The sequence below is a fragment of the Aedes albopictus genome, chromosome 3, assembly GCF_035046485.1.
Source record: "Aedes albopictus strain Foshan chromosome 3, AalbF5, whole genome shotgun sequence".
Taxonomy (NCBI): domain Eukaryota; kingdom Metazoa; phylum Arthropoda; class Insecta; order Diptera; family Culicidae; genus Aedes; species Aedes albopictus.
This window is the reverse complement of record NC_085138.1, coordinates 198,960,889-198,983,675: the sequence shown is the minus strand read 5'-3', so window position 1 is coordinate 198,983,675 and position 22,787 is coordinate 198,960,889. Positions and strand designations below refer to the sequence as shown.

Genomic DNA, 22,787 nt, shown 5'->3' with positions numbered 1-22,787 from the left:
AGAAATCAACGTCCTTCGATGGTCCTTTGTGGCGATATCCTGATATATTTCAAACTTCTGATTTCAAAGGCATTCCATCCTGGCCGCCTACCCATTGATCCGTTCGCTCCGTTTTTACAGTTGCAGGCAAGCCAGTTTTGTCGTTCGCGTTCGTTTTCTCCCCTATGTCCAATCGCTTTTCCGGTCCATCGTTTTTATTTTTTAGAATGGGGCCCTATCTTTTCGGAGTCGGTGTCGCTTCTTTCCTACAGCGGTGCTTTCTTTCTCACCAGCGCGCAGCCAGAAGGATGTTTGTTTATTCTAGTGATTTTGAGTTCTTTAATCCTGGCGATGAAGTGAAAACCCCCCGTTGAGCACTGAGCACAGCGCTGTCTACCAGAATGGAGTATAGAGTTACACTGTCGTCATCGTTGTCATTTGGATGGAGAGAAGAGGAATCAATGGCTTTGTTTAATCCGGTGCTACGGTTTACACAGGGAAGGACAACGTGAATTGCCAGTAGGAATTTCCATTGTTCAGTGTTTCGTTTTTTACTATGATGATTTGAAAAAAAAAATATTTCATTGGAATTTACATGGAATGGAACTGTGTAAACAGAAATACTTTCAGGCGCTGTACAAAGTAGTACACTGGTCAAAAGTAATCACTCACGTTGTGCCCTATTAAAAATCGAATTGTACATAGAGCTAGGTTTGGCAGAAAGCTATAAAACTTTCATCAATTTCAGGTGTTTATTTATGTTTCCATATCTTCTTAGCTATATGTAGTATACTTATGGATTTTTCAACCTCGCTCGTGATAGTATGGAACTTATTGATTACATTAAACTCTATCACATTTAATTTTTTTTACAATTCTGTCCAATGCAAGTTTATATCTCTGAAGAACATTTTACGATAATTTTCGTAGCATAAAAACAATTGCGAAATCCATTTCCAAGTCAATCAAACAGACAAACTGACGTGTTCTTTGGTGCGAAAAGATAAAAAGCAGCAATTCGGTTAATTTTGTGAATCTTCATCCAACTCCCCCATCGACCGTTACGGTTCGATGCGGAAATGAACCTGCCCGCCATCAGTCTTCAGTCCGCCACATCACTATGTCGTAGTGAACCGGACCTTCATACTCAACTCCCAAGTCAACGGGAAGAACACTGTATTACCTGTACCTACTTGCAGCAATCGGTGATGTGGGAGAGGAAAAGACGTTAAAAAATATTTATTTCCCTCACTGACTGGGTCTTGCGATCTTCACACACGACTCAAGCACAAAACAACGAGACCTAAGCCAAAGGAGGAGACCCAAGACAAATAATTCCACCAACAGCGCGGTCATAAACGTAGCCATCACACGGTTGAATGCAGGGAAGAGAGGTTCAGAATACAACTTTTAAGCTTGTCCGACCATTTCAACGTGGCTTGCATTGCTTTGCTATCTAATGTTCTAACCATTATTCCGTGTCTTCGGGTTATTTTACCAATGGAGGTGCATGGCTGCTCTTCTTTATTGGAGACAAATATAAACAACCATGCGTCTCCGTGGGTGGAAGTAATTCGAGAGCATGTCCTTAAGAAGATACCCGTGGAGACGCATGGTTGTTCGTTGGTTGTTTCAAATAGAAAATAAATGACTTGTATTGTAAAATAATTAAAAAACAAATTACTGTATGATATGTTAAATTAAAACTATCCAAAAAATGTGTTTATATCATTTGCAAGAAAAAAAACTAATGTGGTTTTCAAAATGTGAGGCATTTACCCCAACAGTCGATTCTATTCGCACCGTTATCCCCTACGGTCGGAGACAAACATACGCTCTCGTAGTGGGAAACAGCGCAAAAGGGAATAGCGCAAGAATGACGAAGTAACTTAAGATTCCCATCCAGACCGTGGTGGCAGGTAAAAAATACAGGTTCATTTGGTATTCCTGCCGTGTGTTGTTTCCTTTTTTGCTGGCACATCCAACCTAACCGTCTGTGTTTCTTGGGCGATTACCGCGAAGCCCATTGGAGTCGGCAGGCAGCAGCAGCAGGAGGCGTCGGAGTAGAGGTACATGCTCGTATTTGTGCGGCGTTTGAATATGTCTGCGTGTTAAGGTGAATGGTATGCATTGTGTAAATTTTTGTAGAAAAAAAAACACAATCTTCTTCCTTTTCGCCTCGGATTCTTATGAGGTCCAAAAAGTATGTGGCTTTTGGACTAGGGAAAAGCAAGAACGAAACCTGGTGATTAAGTCCCAGTGCTCGGCAGATCGGTCGAATTTGCCGAACTGCATTACAACGTACGGACGAAGGTATCGGCGTCTACAGCTGTTTCATTCACTGATCCGCTCAGAGGGAATCTTCTCTGGCCCTCAAGCGTGACGTAATTATGATTCAAAAACATTCCAATTTTTCTTGCTATGTTTTTTTTTGTTTCGCATTCGCTTTTCTCAAATTTATTATGTATCCAATCCGGTGAAAATCATACAGAGGATTATGTTTTCCTTAAGCTTTTAATTTTCTAGGAAACACGCACAATTCATCTTTGTTGCTGTTTGATGCTTTGTAGACATAGGATAAAGAGGAATTCGCAAATTCCCACGGCTGTGGAATGCAATGGCACTCATTCTTAGTTATCTTGAGAATACGTAATAAGACCACCTAATTGTTTCCAAAATCATTTAGTTTTTCTGATTCTTCCTTAAGGCGTAATGTCCCAAAAAAACAAAGCCTGCTTCTCAGCTTAGTGTTCCATAAACACAACAATTGTTTTCAGTTTTTAACTGAGAGCTTTATCTGCCAATGGCCATTTTGCTGTACATGTCATATGGTAGACACGAATATACTTGATGCCCAAGAAATAAAGGAAATTTCCTTTACGAATCGAATCCGTCACTCTCGGCATGCTCTTGCTGAATACCCGTGCGTTTACCTCATCGGCTATATGGGTTCCAATTTTGCAAGTATTCGCCGTAAATTTTATACATACTGGACTATCGCACATAGGCATAATAGATAATGATTATTGGTAGCTATACTCATTGAGTTTTTCACTCAGTACTCCACAAACTTACTTTTATGTGTAGAATATGTTAAAATTCCAAGTGTAGAATCAGCATTATTTAAAATACACAAAAATTAAAGTTAAAATTCCATTTTTTTAATGCAAAAATTCAAACTGATTTATTCAACGCTGCTTTTCTCATCATTTCAAGTTTTCATTCCGGCATATTTTTTTGAGTTTGATGTGTTTTCAGGGCACTATGAAAGTACTAAATGAAAATATGATTCCCAAAACTATCTACAAAAAGTTAAAACAAATAAACTGATTTTGAGGGGTCTTTTACAAAAAAAAAGTGGCCCATGTCTCTAAAAAAATATCAGATAGAACAAAAAGTTGTTCAACAAGTTTTCTAATAATAACATTTCCTACAACTTTTTGCTGAAGACATGAACAAGTTATTTTCACTTATGGAAAAAAATCACTCACACTTCTAGGAAGACTAATCACATTAGTATGAGCTTTCAAAAGTAGTTTTAACATATAAAATAACTTAATTCAAGATAATAAACCTCTAAAACCAACTTTTCGGGTCCAAAATAACAATGACAACGAACTTGAGCCTTTGGACACAGTGTGTACCTCAAGGATCATCGGAATTACTCTGAAACGAGGTGAACCTTGTTTCCAAACAATACATTTTATGAAAATGTAATTACTTTTCAGTTCTCTGTGCAAAAAAAGACGATTCAAATCATTTTTAAGGGTGAAAGCATACGCCGCCCTTGTAGAGGTAATAAAAAATCATTTCTGACCTTTACGTGGATTAATATGGATATTTGTAGTTCAAAATGCATCCTCAATATCAATATTCACAATTTTATCGCTAGTACCTACATAATACACCATTAAAACGTGTTAAGCATTTTGGCCATGAAATGGACCCTGTTACTCCAGTGTGCATCGTTGTTTTTTTTTTAATTCTAAAGGCTGAGCAGCCTTTATTATTTTATTATTTTTCTGTAGAAAGCTCATTTTCGGCCTAAATTTGCCAAGTAGCCCAATATGGTAAAAAGGCACTAACAATTTTTTCTCGAATTTTTATTTTCCCTCGATTTGTAAACGAGCAACAGGAAACAGTTCCTGAGATTTTTCTTTTCAAAAATAAATTCTACGTGTCGTTCCAATAAAACAACTATACTGTTATCTTGTACCGACTTTTGGAACCCTCTAAGCAGAATACCCTCTTCGAATGAGTGTAATCAGTTTCGTACCTTTTAATTCCGCCCTACGTTGCTTATCCTTTGACAGATACGCGTATTTCGGCTACCACTTGTAATCTTCCTCAGAGTCAGTTATCCACTGCACTGCACAGTGGATAAAAACTATACTGTTTTTTCTTATATCAAATCATGCTTACGCTACAGAAAATTCAAAAATGAAAAAATAAGAAAAAATTGAACTTTGTTAAAATGATCATTACTCTCAGTGTTTTTTTTTCTAAAACTCATGCATCTTCGAAGATATCATTTCAATCGAACTAATTATTTTCTAATTATCATTTTCTAAAGGAGAAAAGATTAATCAAGACAATTAGATGATCGGCATTGAACCACATAAACCCACAACAGTTGGTGAGCTCTCTCCAATATTATTTATTTATTTATAAATAACTCTACTTCAGTATATTTACTTTATAACTGCATATAAGTTGAAAATTCGCTATTTTCAACATCTTTTCATCTATTGGAAGATGCTTCAGTTCTGGGCTCTTTCTAAGTTGATGGAGGGATTTATAAGTGCTTGCAAGGACTTGGCCAGGTATGTGGAGCTGAGTGAATCTATGACATTGTAGATAGTAGCGACATCAGCAATGTCAATGGAAATTCAACTTTGCAACTCCATCCAAGATTTGCGCAAGTATTCATGCTATGCTATGCTATGCTATGCTATCATTTTCTAAAGGAGAAAATATGTTTTGTTTTTTTTTTCATACGCCTGAAAGACACAAAACCCGTTGAAGCAAAAGTAAACAATCCATAAAATCCAGTGCATGAACAAAATCTCATTCAAATTTAAAAAAAAATCGGGTCTCGCATGGCATATTTTTTCGTGTGTTAGGCTGGAAATGCTCAGAAAAATGCGTGAGTAACTAAAAGGCTTTGCAAGCTAGTGAATATTGTCCTGAAACTCTCTGAAACGCTACTTAAAGCCTTCTTAAGCCCTCTTATATCCCGGAGATATTCCAAAACGCCTTCTAAAACCTATGAGATCCTCTGAAACCTCATGAAAAGGGTTGAGGCGTCCTGAAACATCCCTGAATCCTCAGAAACCCATTAAAATGCTTCAAAAATCCCTGCTCAAACTTTAAGAAGTTCCTGACATTTTTTGAAGTACTAGAGACCCCTTTGAAACGCTCTAGAACGCGTCTCCGTTTTAGTTTTTATGCACGTGTACTTTAACCTAATGCTACATCTACACTCCAAGAACGTCTCTGAAAACGCGATTAAAGCCTGCCTGAAACACTGTGACACCCCTAGCGACCTCCTCATAGACACCTGAAACCCCCGGAAACCCCCTATGGCTTTATGTAATCATCTGGAACGCCCTCAAACACACTTTGACGCCTTAAAAAAAAACCTAAATCACTCCAACCACCTACAGTTCTTCGGAAAAACCCTTGATACCCACAAAAACGCACTGTAACGCTGCTGAACCCCCCTTGAAAAGCCCATGAAACTTATTTGGAACTGTCCTGAACCTCTGTGAAACATTTTGAAACGCCTGTAAAAATGCTATTGTCCCCTATGAAATCCATTTTTAAACCCTCTGATTTCTCCTGAAATCCAGATCTTTTATTGCTCCACCCTTAGATCGCCCATTTGCTCTTTCCTCCCTTCAATCTTCTCTTTTTATTGTTTGGCCTGAACAAATTTGGCTGAAGTTTTAACAGTCGCTATGGGATTCTGTTCACTACTTCAAAAGATAGAGATATACGATACGACATATCAATAAGACAACATTTTAGCGCTGGTTGTTTGTGGGAAATTCAATAGGGACTGTCAAATTGGTTCTCCTGATACCAAGCATTATATTGTCAAACAATTATAATCCAGGAAAATAAAATTTGCCCCTGGCCAAGATCACAGGGTTCGACGGTATTAAAGTGAAGGATGTTAATTTAAATTCTTGTAATGAAAATATCACCTTTATCACTTTAATGCGCCTCCAACGGTTCATTGCGAACCGGCTGCTCCAGATGGAGTATGGCTGATTTATCAGAAATGCTCGATAAACAGGAGGAACCTGCTAGGGCCCAGTAGTTTCTATACCCAGGAAACAGTTCCGGTCGATTGAGGCTGGGAAGGTTTCGAGAGTCGTTGTGAATCATAATGAAAATATTTGTGTTTTGTGACGAGTCTCGGAATCTTTTTTGAGTCGGCAGACTTTAAACTGTTGCCTGGGCTTCCCACTATTCGGTTAATATTAACAAAACAAATTCAATTCAAATATGAAATAATTAGTAGTATCCATTTGCTAATACATAGTTCTCAACATTTGATGTGCTTTCGTGATTTAATTTTCTCTATCATTATTTTTCTATCCGATAGTTTTGTGAGTAAACCCTAATATGTTTCGAATGCCTAATGCTTGATAATATTTTCTTGCAATATCAATTTAAAATAACTAAGAAACTAATAGTGGGAAGTGCAGCATTTAATAGTGCATGCTTATAGATTCGCAGCTAACGTGTGATCAAGACGAAATCGACAAAAACTGACTACTTTGACTTTGACTAACGCATACTATTTATGACAAATTAGATATGTTAGCATTTTTCAACTGAGCATATTGAAGTTTTTTTTATATTTGGACTTATTTGGACAGATGCTGACAGTGCTAGGGATGTGGAAGAAAAACAACTTTCAAAGATAATAAAAACAATACTAAAATGAGGATCAACAAAAATGGACAACGAACACATCGACCATCTAACAGATCATAGGCACACTGAAGATTACTGAACTATATGGCACAACATAAATTTGAACAATAACATTCTTTAAGCCTTGACATGACAAAAAAAACAAATACGAAATCGACCATATGACAAAACAGAAACTTTCACACCTTCTACCGTAACCTTCTGAGTCAGTACGCAACAGTGTCTTACTGGACGACATGTTCCGTGCACGGCTGGTGAACTGCTTCTGAAGGATTACGTTCTCTGTCCTATCCAAAGGCCTAGTGAACTGTCGTTGTCCGCGCAAACGCGAGACGATTGTGCGCACATTGATGGGAGAGGTTTCTATGTCCGTCGGCGTGCCGCTAGGAACCTTTCAAAAAAAAAAAAAAAGTTTGCCGAGACACTGAAAAACAGTCTAATAACTAAGGCAATATTGTCATCTACGATTTTGGGGGCTTACCAAAAATGATTTCTGTCAGATACACCAGCAACTAATCAAATTATTCTATGTTTCTCTCTCGTTTACAGGACTCGTCGCCGTTCCGGCTCCAGCATTGTTGTGTTGGGTGGTGATGATACACTAAAGCCTAGCCTGCCTATTGATGACTATCAGGAGGAAGTCGAACTGTACAATATGATTTCTGCTAATCAAGACAACGGTAAGTTCCGTCAGATGATGTTCATCCATAAATTAGCATGCACATATTTTTTTACCAAATGCCATTTTAATGATGATCTCTTTCGCGTTTTAGGACCACATCGGGAGATGGCAGTTGATGTACCTGAATCATTCATAGCTCGCCAGAAAACACCGCCACGATATCCACCACCACGCAGCACAACACAGGTAAATCGTGTTTCCAATGCAATGCCACAAGTCCCGAAACATGCAAACGGAGGAGTCTCCTTGGAGCTGGAACCTCTTGATGGCTACAGCGATAGAAATTCATCCTCGTTCGACAGTAGCAGTGAATTCTTTAAGAAAAACTCTAGCAAAGGGCCATCGTCGCTGGGGTCGACTTGCGAGTCGATCGGGTTCGATTCGATCAACTATTTGAAAACCTCAAGAGGTTCGGTCAGTACAAGGAGCTCCTCGTCGGGGGACCTGGGCCCACCCGAGTATGATATCGGGCCCCATCGTGAGCTTCCAGTAGACGTTCCGGATAGTTTTGTTGAAGTAATTAAGGCACCACCCCGCTATCCACCGCCTAAAGCATTGATCATAAAAGAGGTTGTCAAAAAGAAAGAATCATCCTCATCCGACGAATCTATCGATAAACCAAAACCGCAACCACAAGCACCAACGCGAAATGAGGTATTTTTTCATCATCCATGCATCCATTATTTTCCTCTTTTTATTTTCTTTTAGTTGATTGCTGTTATTTTTATTTAGTTTGATCATTATTTCCATTATTGTTTTTGTCATTTTACACTCTCATGCTGTCATCAAGTATGCATCCAACCCACGAGATCTTCTCCATCTTCACCACATCCGATACGACACCGTTATTCTATCAGATACACTCACACGTATTCGATCCAGCAAAATGAAAGAGATCATTGCATCTAGTGCATTATTATCTTATACACAATACCCGGCATTCTTCAGGTTCATTTTAAATTACAATGGTTCGAAATGCGCCACACCTCGAAACTAAAAAAAAATCACCATAACTCACAGTTAGGATCAATTAAAAGCCCACTCATGTTCTTGTGCGCCAGACACCATACTTACAAGAATCATATATTGTATGCATATTAACAATCCACAGACATTTCATTTGTTTTTTTTTCTTTCCTGATTTATTTTATAGTTTCTTCAACTTCCAATATCAGTGGATCACGACATGTTCATTGTTCATGTTCATGTTCTGAGACGTTACGCTAAATTGCTTCTCTAGTCTCTAAGGACCATTTCTCAATGCCAATGCTTCGAGTATATGAGCCCTACATTTTCTACGATTGTTTAAAAAATGCTATAGAAATGCATACATGGATTTCCTTAGTGCGGTTAAAAGCTGTAGTTAGTAGGTGTTCCAGGTGTATCTCCAGGAATTTTACTAGAGAAACTGGATAAATTCTACGAAACGAAATAAAATAACTCCGCCACAGTCTCTTTATACTTTATTTCAAATGACGCACAAACATAATCAAACATTCTTGTATGAGTCTCTCCAAAATTTAAATTTCAAAGATTTTAAAGATGTTTATTTTTAACACATCATGCACACCCGATCAAAAGTATTAGAGTTTCTTAATCCAGCATTTCTATAGCCTGTTTCAGAAATTATAAATACACTTTGTTTATTAAATTAAATGAACTGTTCTAATGATTTTTACCAACTTCTTTCAGAGTATGGCATATTGTACTTCAAATTTTTATATTTCCTTTCAATTGTCTTGATATTTTAAAGAACAGTCGAGTTCTCTAACAAATAACTTAATTTTTCTAATTTGCATTTGCACAAAGGTGTTTTTTAATCATTTCAACATTATTTATCACTAAATACAAAAATTATCTAAATTTTTATCACATTCGCTTTCTTAATAAGTTGTCTAAGGAATGCCTTGATCAAAATTTGGGAAAAATCGATAAAGGCATTTCCACAACATTTTTTCGGAGATCAAGTTTCTTATTTTTTAAGGTTTTCTACGGAACATAAGAACTACCACACAGTTTCTTAGCTTTCCTGAACGCATTAGTCTAAACAAACTTATTTTTCCAGCTCATTCGATCCTTCAGATGGCAAAGCTTGTCATACCATAAAAACGAATGCAGTAAGCAGTAATTAAGACATTCGTTTGCTTAACGTTTGTTGCTACTGGTGTTGTTGAAAAATTTTAAACAAAAAAAATTGTATTGAGAAGGCCCATAATGGTGGTTCTTGATCAAATGTTTCAGTAAAAATTACTTTTACCAATCGAGAATTATCTTTTATTATCGATACAGCAATGTTTATTGTGTTTGGAAATTAAATATTTTATCTGTGAGATTTTTTTATTTTCCACTATGCTACATTTTTTTACCACTTTGTGCAACTTCAAATTTTAATCAACTTGTGTACAGAGCCCTTTTTTAGCTTTTACCAGAAACATCAACAAAATTGGTATTATTTGCTTCGTTAGCATGTTCACTATGAGAGCTAGAAGAAACTTTTTTGGATATTGTGCTCAAATTGAAATGGCAGTTAATCGTTAGTGTATTGATAATTTCTGAAACAGTCTATAGTTACTGATGTGCGATTGAAGATAATAACCTTAAACGACAGATAATCAATTAAAGTATCTTGAGCGTGATTGACCGTTCATAGACACTACTCCAGCATTGAGAGTGTACAGGGATAATTACACAAGAAACCCATGAGGTAACTGCTTAGTACTAACAGGCATCCTCAGTTGGTGAGTGTTGGTGGTTTTCTATTTTCAAGCGAGAATGGCGTCTGCTACGTCAGGTTGCAGACCAATAATGTCAGATGATTCACGTTCACGTGCGTGAAAATCAGTTATGAAAATGATAGATTGACACTGTGCTGTAAGTTGGAAGGAAGAAAACTTTACTTAAGGCGAAACTGAAAGCATTTCCTCACTTTTTGGTTTATGATTGTTTAGTCAATAACGAAGCAATATTTTCAAAATCGGTTTTCATGCACACGTAGAGTATGGATCAAGGTATCTTCTGATTTTTTTTTTGTAGTGGAAAATATTTTTTGTTTTTGCAGAAACCATTTTTGAGCAAAATTTCACATAAAGATGATGATGATTAACCTGGGCTTGTTAGGGGAATATCTGTAAATAAAAAGAAAATCGGGTTGAGTACTGTTCCTTTGAATTCCACTAAGAATTTGCATCCTTTGACAGATACGTATTTCGACCTCAACTGTAAGGTCGTCTTCAGTGTCTTGTACTTGACTCGACTTCTTAGTGGAATTCAAAGGAACAGTACTTAAACCGATTTTCCTAATTTTTCTTGATACATCATTCTGAGTTGTTTTTGTGAAATATTTGCTCCTTGTGGTACCTTCAGAAATTCTACTAGGGGTTCCTCTAGAGATTTCTTCAAGCATTCTTGCTGGGATTCTTTCGAGCAATCTTCTTGGGATTTTTCCAGAAATCGTTTTGGTGATTCTTCCAGAAATTTCATCAAAGATTTATCCAGGACTTCCTCCCTGAGATTTTATTTAGGTATTCTTCCAGAAATTCCTCTTGAGATTTCTCCAGGAACTCTTATTGGCCTTCCTCCATGAATTCCTGTTGGAATTCCTCAAGTAATCCCTTTTTGGACTCGTCCAGAAATTCTAACTGTAGTGCTTCCGGGAATACTTCTAGGGATTTCTCCTGGCATACTTACTTGCTGCAAGACTTTTGGGAAATCTTCTTGAGATTTCTCCATAAATACCTCGTGCGATTCTATCAGGGACTCCTCCATGGATTCCTCTAGATTCATCCTAGGAGAACTGTAGATATTCCTCCAGGTATTTATTCAAGGAATTTCACTTAGGCCTCCCACGGCATGCTTGATGGGGTTTCACTAATCATTCCTGTAGAGATTTTTCCAGCAATTCCAACCAGGATTTCTCTAGAAATTCTTTCTATGAAACCTTCTTGAACTCTAGGGATTCTTCCAGAAATTCCTTCAAGAACTCTTGGTGGGCCCATTCAAAATAATCTTCCATGGATTATTCCAGAAGTTCCTCAGGCGATTCCCCCAGGGACATCTTCAAATATTTTATTGCCCCTATGGTTCTACCAGCATTTCCTCCTAGGACTCATCAAGAAATTGTTATTGTAATACCTTTAGGAGTTTTGGTAGGGTTTTCTCCAGAGGTTTTTTTGCTAGGATTATTCAAGGCAATATTTCGGACATTTTTATAAAAGTTCCTCCAGTGGAACCTCTAGAAATTCCATCAGATATTTTATCCAGGGATGCTTCCAGTAATTTCTCATGGGATTCCTCCAGGACCTCCTCGTGTCCTTCCTCCAGAAATACCAACTGAGAGTCCTCAAACGGTTCTTCCTGCGGTTCATCCATCTATTCTTGCTAGGATCCCTCCAGAAATTCTAATTGTGGTATTTCAAAAACTCTGCTAGAGATTCTTCTAGAGCTTTCTCCTGCCTTTATTGCTGGGATCCTTCCAGGCAATCATCCTGGAACTCTACACAAATTCCTTCGGTTGTTCTTCCTAGGACTCATCCAGGAAATCCTCCAGAGATTTTTTCCAAAGATTCCGCAAAAAATTCCTGCAGAAACTCCTCTTAGCCTTTTTCCGAAGATTTCTCAAACAACTCCTCCTGCGGTTCTTCCAGCAATTCCTCTTCCAGATAGATGCCAGATAGATGCCATAGTTAGAAGCACCTCCAAGAATTATTTTAGTGATTCTTTATAGAATTTATCCTGGCATTTTTGCCGGAATACTTCCGAGAAATCTTTCCGAGCTTTTTTCAGAAATTCCTCCTGCGATTCCTTCAGGGCCTTCTCTGTGGATTCCTTCAGTATACCTCTGCCGGTTCTTCTAGGTACTTCTCAGGGTATTCACCCAGGTTTTTCTTCAAGGTTTTTTTCTTTGGATTTCTCCAGGCATTCCTGATGGGGTTTCTCTAGAAATTCACGTATAATTTGTTCCAGCAAATCCTAAAATTTCATCTGAATTTTCTACTATAACACATCCCGGAATGCTTTAAAGTATTCCTAGCGATTTTTCCTGAGATTCTCCCAGAAGTGGATCCGGTGATTCTTCCAGGAATTTTTTTCCAAGAGATTTTGCCCACAGATTCCGCCACAAATTTCTTATGGGATTCCTCCAGGAAATCTTCTTGGCCTTCCTTCTTCCAAACGTTCCTCCGGTGTTTCCTCCCGGAATTCCTCCAAATATTTTATCCTGGGATTTTTCCGAAAATTGCTCATGGGTTTCCTCCAGGAACTACTCTTGACCTTCATCCAAGAGCTCATGCTGGGATTCCACAAACGATTCCTGCTGTGATTCTTTCAGGAATGCCTTTTAGGACTCCTCCAGAGATTCTTACTGTGATACCTGCAGGAATCTCTCTAGGGATTTCACCTGGCATTCTAGCTGGGATTCTTCCGGGCAGTCTTCATAGGATACTTCCAGAAATGCCTTTTGTGATTCATTCAGAAATTTTTCTAAGGACTCATCCAGGAATTTCTCCAGAGATTTTATCCATTGATTACTCTAGAAATTTCTCATGAAATTACTCCTGGAACTCCTCTTGACCTTTCTCCAGGAATTCCAGCTGCAAGAATCCCAATAGAAATCTCTAAAGGAATCCCTAAAAGAAATTCGGGAGATGCAAATCTCTAGTGAAATCCGATCAGGAATGCCTGGAGTAATCCTAATAGAAGTGCCTTCAATGTATACCAGAAGGAATGCCTAAAAAAGTTCTTGGAGGAATCGGTAGAGGTATACTGGAGAAGTCCCTGAAGGAATCGCAGGAGAAATTTTTGGAGGAATACCAAGAAGATTGCCCGAAAAAATCAGCAAGAATGCCAGAAGGAATTCCACGAGGAATCCCATGACCAATCCCTAGAATATTCCATGGAGGTACACCAGTTAGAATTGTTGGAGGAGTTCTAGAGGGAATTGCTGGAAGAACCGCAAGAGGTATTTCTTTAGGACTGCCTGCTGGAATTCCAGAGATAGGCCAAAAAGAGTTCCTGGAGGAATCCCCTGCGAAATTTCTCGAGCAATCCCTGGCTAAAATCTTTAAAAGAATTTCTGGAGGAATCGCCGGAGAAACTTCTGGAAGAATCCCTAAATAGTATATTGTCTTGAATAAGCATTTTAGAAGAATTGAGCTTCATGGATCGATTCCTGTCTGTATCATTTTAAGATTGTTTTGGTCTTTTCATAAGCTTTTCTTGTGAAATTTGTCAAAACAAGCACGTTCATAAGATATTGTTATGGCATCCATACTTTTTAGTTATGGCAAAAATTCATAAGGCATTTTGATGAATTTCGATATATTTTTTTTTTTTCGTTGAGTGAACGTAAGTGAACAAAATGGCCGGGGTTCTGCTAAACCGAACTAAACGCCAAAAACTTTATTCCGAGATAATTAAACTTAAAGTTCAACCACTCACAAATAAACAACAGCTAAGATTATTTGAAACTTTTCCGCTTATATGTAACTTACAAGCCTTTATTAATCATCAGAGATGAAGAATACATGTAAATTATTTGAAAGCATTGATATAAATACATTTAATTTTTGAGTACTTCGCACTCAGTTCACTCTGGCTGAACAAAAACATTGGAATATGGTTTATAGTTCAGTGTGGCTGACTGTATTTCTTTGTTTCAGAGAAAACCAGTCGGATTGGGAAAAAAAACTCGATGTTTCATCGTCCATGAAGTTGAAATCGATATCACTCACAATCTTTACCTGAATCAGAGAGGACGCGTATATTATGGAGGTCTCAAAATAGTTTGAAATATGAACGGCGGAAGCCCTCCCAGCTCAGCCGTTCCCACCTATGTTTTTTTTTTATAGGCGGTGCATGTGCAGGCACAGAGCAAGAGTGATTATGTAAAATGATGTCTTTGCATGTCCTGAGGTCCTGAGATGTGAAAATGGAGCAATTTGTGTACTTCAAATTTATACTGGTCGAAGAAAACCATGAAAATGATCTGCCAAAGTGAACTAAGACAAAAAAAATTCGAAATTAATAAAGAGATTCGAACTTGGGTCCTTTAAGTGATAACCAAGCACGTTACCTCTAGGTCATTTTACTAAGCTGAAGGCCAGTTGTTAAGTCTGAATAAAGTTCTAAACATTCTTCTCTAGCATGGTTTTCGTGAAAACGCCATTTTTCGATCAGCTAAAGCGAACCAAGTGTTTGATTTTTGTTAAGCTTTATTATTCTTATTAGCCTTGTTGTTTAATGACGGCTTCTGTGTTAAGTTATCAGTATGAGGTGTGTCGACATAACGCATGTATTTAAAACCAGTTGATTTTTGTATTGTTGAGAATAAATAGATTCTAAAATGCAGTGGATTTGGTTCGGTCTGGCTGAATGTGATTTGGAAAAATGGCGATCAGCACCATCGAAACATAATTGTATCCTCCAACATCCGTATTTCTAATAACGTGTTCAATACTCCCACAGATTGTTACTATGAGTCGTTTGGAAGTTAGAAATTTGACGGCGATGAGCATAACTTGAAATGTTCTTCATCTGGACCAACACTAAAACATTTCGCTGATTCTATGAAATGGTTTACAGTTCACTCTGGTTGGATGCAATTTTATTTTTTGTATGTTCTGCCAAACAGAAATTTTGAATTTACTCCACGAAGAGCTGTCAGAATTAATGCATTTTTACATGGAAGGAGGATCATCAATTTCTTCATCCAATGGTAAAGAAAACTCATTTTTTCAAAAAATGGTCTTTGGTTCGGTTTAGCAGAACCCCGACCAAATGTGAAGTGTATTCTCATGAAGTATACCACGAGGTAAAAGGCTCGAAAGTTCCTGTTCTGAAAACTACCGTTAGTACTTGGGACACAGGTAAATTTTCGGAGTATAAATTCGTATGATACTTTGTTGTAACTGCTATTGTAGAAATTCTAAACCAGCCATATTTGACGATTTCAATTCAACGATCCCTCATAGACAATCTGGTTGATATTGATATCACAGACAAACAGACGTAACACTTGCGAAATTTCCATCGACTACGCTTTTAACGATCATTTTAAATTTTCATAGTTGTGGCTTTCACAACCAGAGGCGCACGCATCGTTTTTCTATGCATTTGGCGTTTCACACTAGCGTCTTCTGTTGACGATATTGCACAACACAGTGATTCGTGCAACTTTTCCACCAGGTGATGGTAGTGTGAACTGGGCGATGGATTTCCATGAAAATCGTTCAAGGTGTTACGTCTGTTTTTTTTTTTTTTTTTACTTATTCGCCACTTGGGCATAACAGAGCCGAAATCATCTTTACATTTTTTTTATGTTGATTTTACATGTTGTTTTTTAAATTTAAATTATACTGACTTAATACTAGTTAGTTTTGGGGGCCGAAGTACTCGCGGCTGTTTCGAGGTTAGGGATAACAAATATATAAAGTTGGAAAGGAGGGAATTAAGGGACTTATACTAAATTACTTGCTATCTTATACTAAAAACCTTGATGGGACCGACTGTCCTGATCTGTAACGGGACTAAACAGAAAGGGCTTTATCGGAAGACAACGACAAGAAGAGGACAAACGAAAAGGGGGGCAACGAAAGACAGGGAGCGAACAACAAAACCAAATTTCGGGCAACGAAAACAAGGAACGTACAAGATCAAATTCTGACATCAACACGTTTCAAAAACTGGTAAATAAGATCCATGTACTCCAAATCAAGGCCTGCCAACACTTCTCTAACGGGTTTCTGTTGTTTTCCTCGGACCCGGAGAGTTTCATACAGCTCAGATCTGACTTCACGATGCTCATCGCATCCCCACACGACATGTTCGATATCCTGGTAAGCCACGCCGCAGACACAGAGATTGCTTTCCGAGAGCCCAATACGGAAGGTATGTGCGTTTAGCAAATAGTGGTTGGACATCAGCCGACACATTACACGAATGAAATCGCGGCCTAAATCCAACCCTTTGAACCATGGCTTCTTCGATACCTGCGGAATGATGGAGTGCAACCATCTACCCATCTCTCCATCTCTCCATTTGTGTTGCCAGCTGATCAAGGTCTCCTGACGGGCTAATGCAAAAAATTCGTCGAAGGAAATTTGACGCTCGTAAATATCGCCTTCGCTAGCGCCCACCTTAGCCAGAGAGTCCGCTTTCTCATTACCCGGAATTGAGCAATGTGAAGGGACCCAAGCTATGGTGATGGTGTATGAGCGTTTGGACAAAGCACTCAAGACTTGGCGAATTCCATTCAGGAAGTACGCTGAGTGCTTCATCAGTTTCATTGACCGAACAGCCTCCAGAGAACTTAGACTGTCGGTAAAAATGAAGTAGTGCTCAGGTGGGAGAGTGCGAACGTACTCTAAGGTGTAGTATATAGCCGCTAGCTCAGCAATGTATACCGAGCATGGCTTTTGAAGCATGAAGGTGGCGCTATGAAATTCGTTGTAGACACCGAAACCAGTCGAATCATCGGTTTTCGAACCATCTGTGAAGAACTGTCTGTCCCCGCTAACATGCCCGAACTTACTTGCAAAAATTTGTGGAATACACACGGAACGAAAAGATTCTGGTATTCCGGTGATCTCATCCTTCATGGATAGATCAAAATCCACAGAGGAACTGTCGAAGTCTGAGAAGTTATCACGATTGGTGTTAACCGGAGATGGGCTTACCTCCAACGTCATGTACCAGTAGTACACACTCATAAAACGAGTTTGAGGGTTCTGTGCAAGCAGCTTTTCGAAGTTTTCAATGACCAATGGATTCACAACCTCGCATCGGATGAGGAACCGGAACGATAACTCCGCAAAGCGGTCTGTCAGAGGCTGTACACCAGCAAGTACCTCTAAGCTCATAGTGTGAGTTGAGTTCATGCAACCTAACGCGATCCGAAGGCAACGGTACTGGACCCGTTGAATCTTCAGTAAGTGTGTTTTCGCCGCGGATTGAAAACAGAAGCTACCGTATTCTAAAACCGACAGAATGGTTGTTTGGTACAGCCTGATCAGATCTTCCGGGTGTGCTCCCCACCATGTTCCGGTAATAGTTCGCATAAAATTGATTCGCTTTTGGCATTTTTGTATCAGATACACAATGTGCTTCCCCCAGGTGCATTTAGAGTCGAACCAGAGACCAAGATATTGAGAAGACATGCTATGAGTGATTGTCTTACCCATCAGAACGAGCGGAAACTTAGCCGGTTTGTGTTTTTTAGAAAAGACAACCATCTCAGTTTTCTCCGGAGAGAACTCGATACCCAGCTTGAGAGCCCAAGTGGACAAATTGTCCAAAGTATCCTGTAATGATCCTTGCAGATCAACTGCTATTGATCCCGTCACAGAAACAACACAGTCATCCGCAAGCTGTCTTAACGTGCAATTTTCCATGAGACAATCATCTATGTCTCTGACATAAAAATTGTAAAGAAGTGGGCTTAGACATGAACCCTGGGGGAGACCCATGTAACTAATTCGTGAAACTGTCAAGTCACCATGAGCAAATCTCATCTGCTTCTCAAACAGCAAATTATACAAAAAGTTGTTTAAAATTGGTGAAAGGCCACTTTCGTGGAGTTTGTCGGAAAGAACATCGACACAAACTGAATCAAAAGCCCCCTTAATATCCAAAAACACTGAGCCCATTTGCTGTTTTTGAGCAAAGGCAAGCTGAATTTCTGAAGAAAGTAACGCAAGACAGTCGTTCGTTCCTTTGCCTCTGCGGAAACCAAATTGTGTATCTGACAACATGCCCTTCGATTCAACCCATTTGTCCAGTCGAAAGAGAATCATCTTCTCTAACAACTTCCGTAGGCAAGACAACATCGCGATTGGACGGTACGAGTTATGATCCGACGCGGGCTTCCCTGGTTTTTGAATAGCTATCACTCTCACTTGCCTCCAATCATCCGGAACGATGTTGTTATCCAGGAACTGATTGAACAAGTTCAACAAGCGCCTCTTAGCGACGTCGGGGAGGTTTTTAAGCAAGTTGAACTTTATGCGATCCATCCCTGGAGCAGAATTGTTACATGAAAGGAGAGCAAGTGAAAATTCCACCATCGAAAACGGTCTATCCATGTCATCCCTATCTTCGGAAACGTTACGAATTATTCGCTCCACGGGTACGGAATCTGGACAAACTTTTTTTGCGAACTTGAGAATCCACCGGGGAGAGCTTTCCCTATCCTCGTTAACCGACGACGCGTTACGCATTCTTCTCCCGACGTTCCAAAGAGTTTTCATCGAAGTCTCGCGCGACAAGCCCTCGACGAAGCGACGCCAATAACCGCTTTTCTTCGCCTTGATCAAGTTCTTAAACTTGCGTTCAAGGGAAGCGTACCGCTCAAAGTTTTCGACCGTACCGCGTTTACGAAACTCTTTAAACGCCGCGGATTTCTCGCGATAGATTTCTGTACACTCACTGTCCCACCATGGATTGGGGGGTTTCCTACGAACTGACGGACCTGGTACTGGCCGACGTTGTGCCTGAAGCGCGCTACCGATGATCAGTTCTGAGAGAAACTGATACTCTTCCCGCGGTGGAAGGACTTCTACAGATTGCACACCGTCGATGATTGCTTCCGCGTACTTCCCCCAGTCAATGTGTTTCGTGAGGTCATAGGTGATGTCAATAGATGGAGGCTGCTGTGGGCCATTGGAAATAGAAACAACGATCGGCAGATGATCACTACCATGGGGATCCTGGATAACCCTCCATGTGCACTCCAGCGATAGTGAGCTCGAACAGATTGAGAGGTCTAATCGGCTGTCTCTAGGACTGCCATCTTTAGCTGGAGGTGCCACTCGCGTAACTTCCCCAGTGTTCAAAATTGTCATGTTGAAGTCGTCGCAGAGGTCATATATCAAAGATGAACGGCTATCATCGTACAGTTCCCCCCAGCCTGTACCATGGGAGTTAAAATCTCCCATCAGCAGCCGTGGCTCAGGCATAACCGAGCGGATGTGAGCGAGATCTCTGCGAGATATCGCAGTTCTCGGTGGAAGATAAATGGAGGCGAAACTTAGGCTTCTCCCCCGGATAGTCACTGCACATGCGACGGCTTCAATGCCTGTCATCGGGTGTAAATCGACTCTATAAAATGAGTGCTGCTTTTTGATCCCTAAAAGCACCACTCCATACGAGTCGGATCGATCAAGGCGGATGATATTGAAATCGGTAAAAGGTAGGGTCACATCAGGTGTCAGCCATGTTTCGGAGAGCGCAAAAACATCGCATTGTAAATTACTAAGTAAAAATTTAAAAACGTCTAATTTCGGTACTATACTACGACAGTTCCAGTGTAGCACAGAAATCATATCATCGACCTCGGTGGTTAAATTAGCCATCGAAAGATACGATTGTCGCAAGAAGAGGCATTTTAGAAGCCAGCTGCTTCAAAAGAGGGGACACACAAGGAAGAAGTCCTTTAATAATGTTCTTCACTGAGTCGGGAGCATTGAAGAAGTTCAGAATGATGTCTACGATGCCAGACAGCGTAAACATCGGAGCACCAAGGGGTTGTTCCTGGTTCTCTGAATGCTGTCCTTCTGGCTGAGAAGTCGAAAAAATTGGAACATCTGGGATTTTTGATGTTCCTGGGAGCGAAGGAAAGTCCCGTTCATCTTGGATTTTGAATCCAGGAGGTGAACGTTTGGTGCCTTTCTTAACACTCCTAGAATTTGTCACGGTGGGTTGGGGGTCACTGCTAGGCAGATTCCGAGGTTTTTTGGTTGGTCTCTGGAGTCTCATCCGTTTCCTCGTTTCACCTTTGAAAACAAAGGGAACCCCGTCTCCAACCTCAGAGTCAGAGCTCTGATCATCGAGAGACAAAGACGAGTAGATGTTGCGTGATTCAACGACCGGAGCAGCTTTCTTCAGCATCTCGGCGTAGCTTCGCCTTGAACGCTGCTGCAACGACCGTTTTTGATGTTGTTTTTGCTGTATGTACTTCGGGCAGACATTGAGATCATGTGGACGGTCACTGCCACAATAAACACACTTGGGCGGCGTTTTACACGCACCGTCCACATGTCTCTCCCCGCATGTTGCACAGCGAGGTTTGTTGCCGCAGTACTGGGCAGTGTGGCCCAGCTGCTTGCAATTGGTGCAGTTCATAACCTTTGGTACATACAGCCGCACAGGTAGCCGAAGTTTGCCAATCACCAGCAGGTCTGGTAATGCTGATCCGGAGAAGGTCACACAAAACTCATCCGATGGTGTGTAAACCTTTTTCTCGCCCTCCTGGCAGACCGAATGCAGTTGCCGGCAGTCCAGTATCTGGACAGGAGGAAGTGAAGGGTTCTTGAAGCGACCACAGCCTTGCATGATCGTTTCGCAGGTCAAAGATCCTTCGGCGACCTTCCCCGAGATCTCGACCTGATGGCTTGGAATGTAAACGAAATATTCAAGTGTGAAGAGCTCATAGGCCACAATCTCATTAGCCTGCTTTCGGTCACCAACCGAAACCCGAAGCTTTCCTGTACCAACCATGTCAATGGCGATAACAGAAGAAAACCGCTTTGTCAAGTCCTTGCTAATCTGAACGGTGTTCAAACGTTTGCCTTTGGGTCGGAAGAAAACAACATATGGCCCGCCAAAGTCGGGAGGGTAGGCCTTGAGGCGGGGGGACGTCGAAACAGATTTACTGTTGGTGTCCATTGCAGAAGCGTCAGGGTGAAGGGAGACAAAGGGATTAGCATTTACATCGCCATGTTGGCTCGAGCAATCCGATGCCAATAATGTAGCTTCGTTAATGCGGTACGACGTACCCCCGCCATCTTCATCATCGCCCATTGTGGTAGCTAACTACCACCACGGGGCACTCAAAAATTAACACTATCACGGGGACGAGGAATAATCGAAAAACAAGGGACAAAAATAACGCTACAGGAAAAGTGAGAAAAAAATGCTTGTATACCAAATTAAATCTAATCAAAGAGTCGGTGGAGAGGGGGAACAACGAAGGGTAACTTTATGTACTTATCTTTGTGCACTCTGTATAGCCACAGGCTCGACGACGACAGCGATCGGATCGCCCGCACTGGGAAGAGGCGACCTGCTGCTGAGCGCCCGTCACGCTCTCTGCTCTTCTCTCGGTGGGCTGCTGCTGTCGACGACGATGAGCTTGGGTACTCACTGGAAGAACCCGATCACGGCCGCGCGAGCGGCGTGGTATGCGGGGGGTGCTGCACTGCTGTGCTCGATAATCGGTCAATCCGCCACGTGTTACAATAAAAACGTGAAATTTTCTCAAACTAACTGAACTTTTGCGGCAAAAATAGTGGCCTAGCCAACCGCACGCGTCCCACTAGGGATGACCACTTAAACACTTGATCACTCGGAAAACTAGCGCTTTGGAAATTAGCTACCGAACTGGGAATATCTGGAGACAAACCGGACGAACGAAAAGTTGCGACTGTCTCACACGAACGCTCGCCAAAGAGTGTTACGTCTGTTTGTCTGTGTTGATATTATCAATGTCATATTTGTTTATAAAAGATAAAGGGTGGGAAAAATTTCAAGCTTAGCTGAGTAGCTTTTTTTCTCAAATCGAGCTGTTGATGGGCCAAATTTTATTACATACTTGAAAAAAACAATATTTTGGAACGAAACCTTTTCACATCATTGACTTCTTCAGACATAGACTATCTTCGTACCTGCCACAGGTTGCAAAAGAGTCATTGACAAACAAAAATTAAGGACAGACTTGTTAGAATCCCAAAATGGCCGCCACAATGGACGACTTTGGCACCTACACACGAATCACAAATCTCTTCGTTAACAAAACCAGCACATCCCAGTCAACACGCAATCGCATATGATGTTGAATAGGATGCAAAAGTGGAGGCGATATAGAGTAAAGTGGGGCAAAAGTTCAAGTGGGGCAAGAGTTTCTTTTGAAGTTTTTGAGCTCAATTCAAATTATTTCTTTCGGGTGTCAAGGTTGTTCGAAGCCTTTTTGAAAAAGAGTCTTTCACTCCAAAAATTATGAAAATTGATCAATATTTCGAAAAGTTATGACTAAATGTTGGTTTTTGATCCAAAAATTGTAATATGCGAAGGTCCTTCCAACGCATGGAATGGATATGTAATGAAATATAATTCGATATTTTATTTTGGGGCGTAACTAGGTATATTTTGAAGATACTTTAGCATGTATAACTTTTTCCGAAAAAGATTT

At 40.2% G+C, this 22,787-nt stretch overlaps 1 protein-coding gene across 14 annotated transcripts in view; it reads left to right on the top strand.

Moving 5' to 3' along the window:
* LOC109404436 (protein PALS1) overlaps positions 1-22,787 on the top strand; it is a 462,049-nt gene that overhangs the window by 410,162 nt on the left and 29,100 nt on the right. For 12 of the 14 annotated variants that reach the window (XM_062858449.1, XM_029863218.2, XM_062858453.1 and 9 more), the window contains 2 exons: positions 7,477-7,607; positions 7,701-8,263. In XM_062858449.1, coding sequence (XP_062714433.1) covers positions 7,477-7,607; positions 7,701-8,263 — 694 coding nt within the window. The remainder of the gene's footprint in view (positions 1-7,476; positions 7,608-7,700; positions 8,264-22,787) is intronic. The other 2 variants (XM_062858454.1, XM_029863221.2) reach the window with 1 other exon arrangement.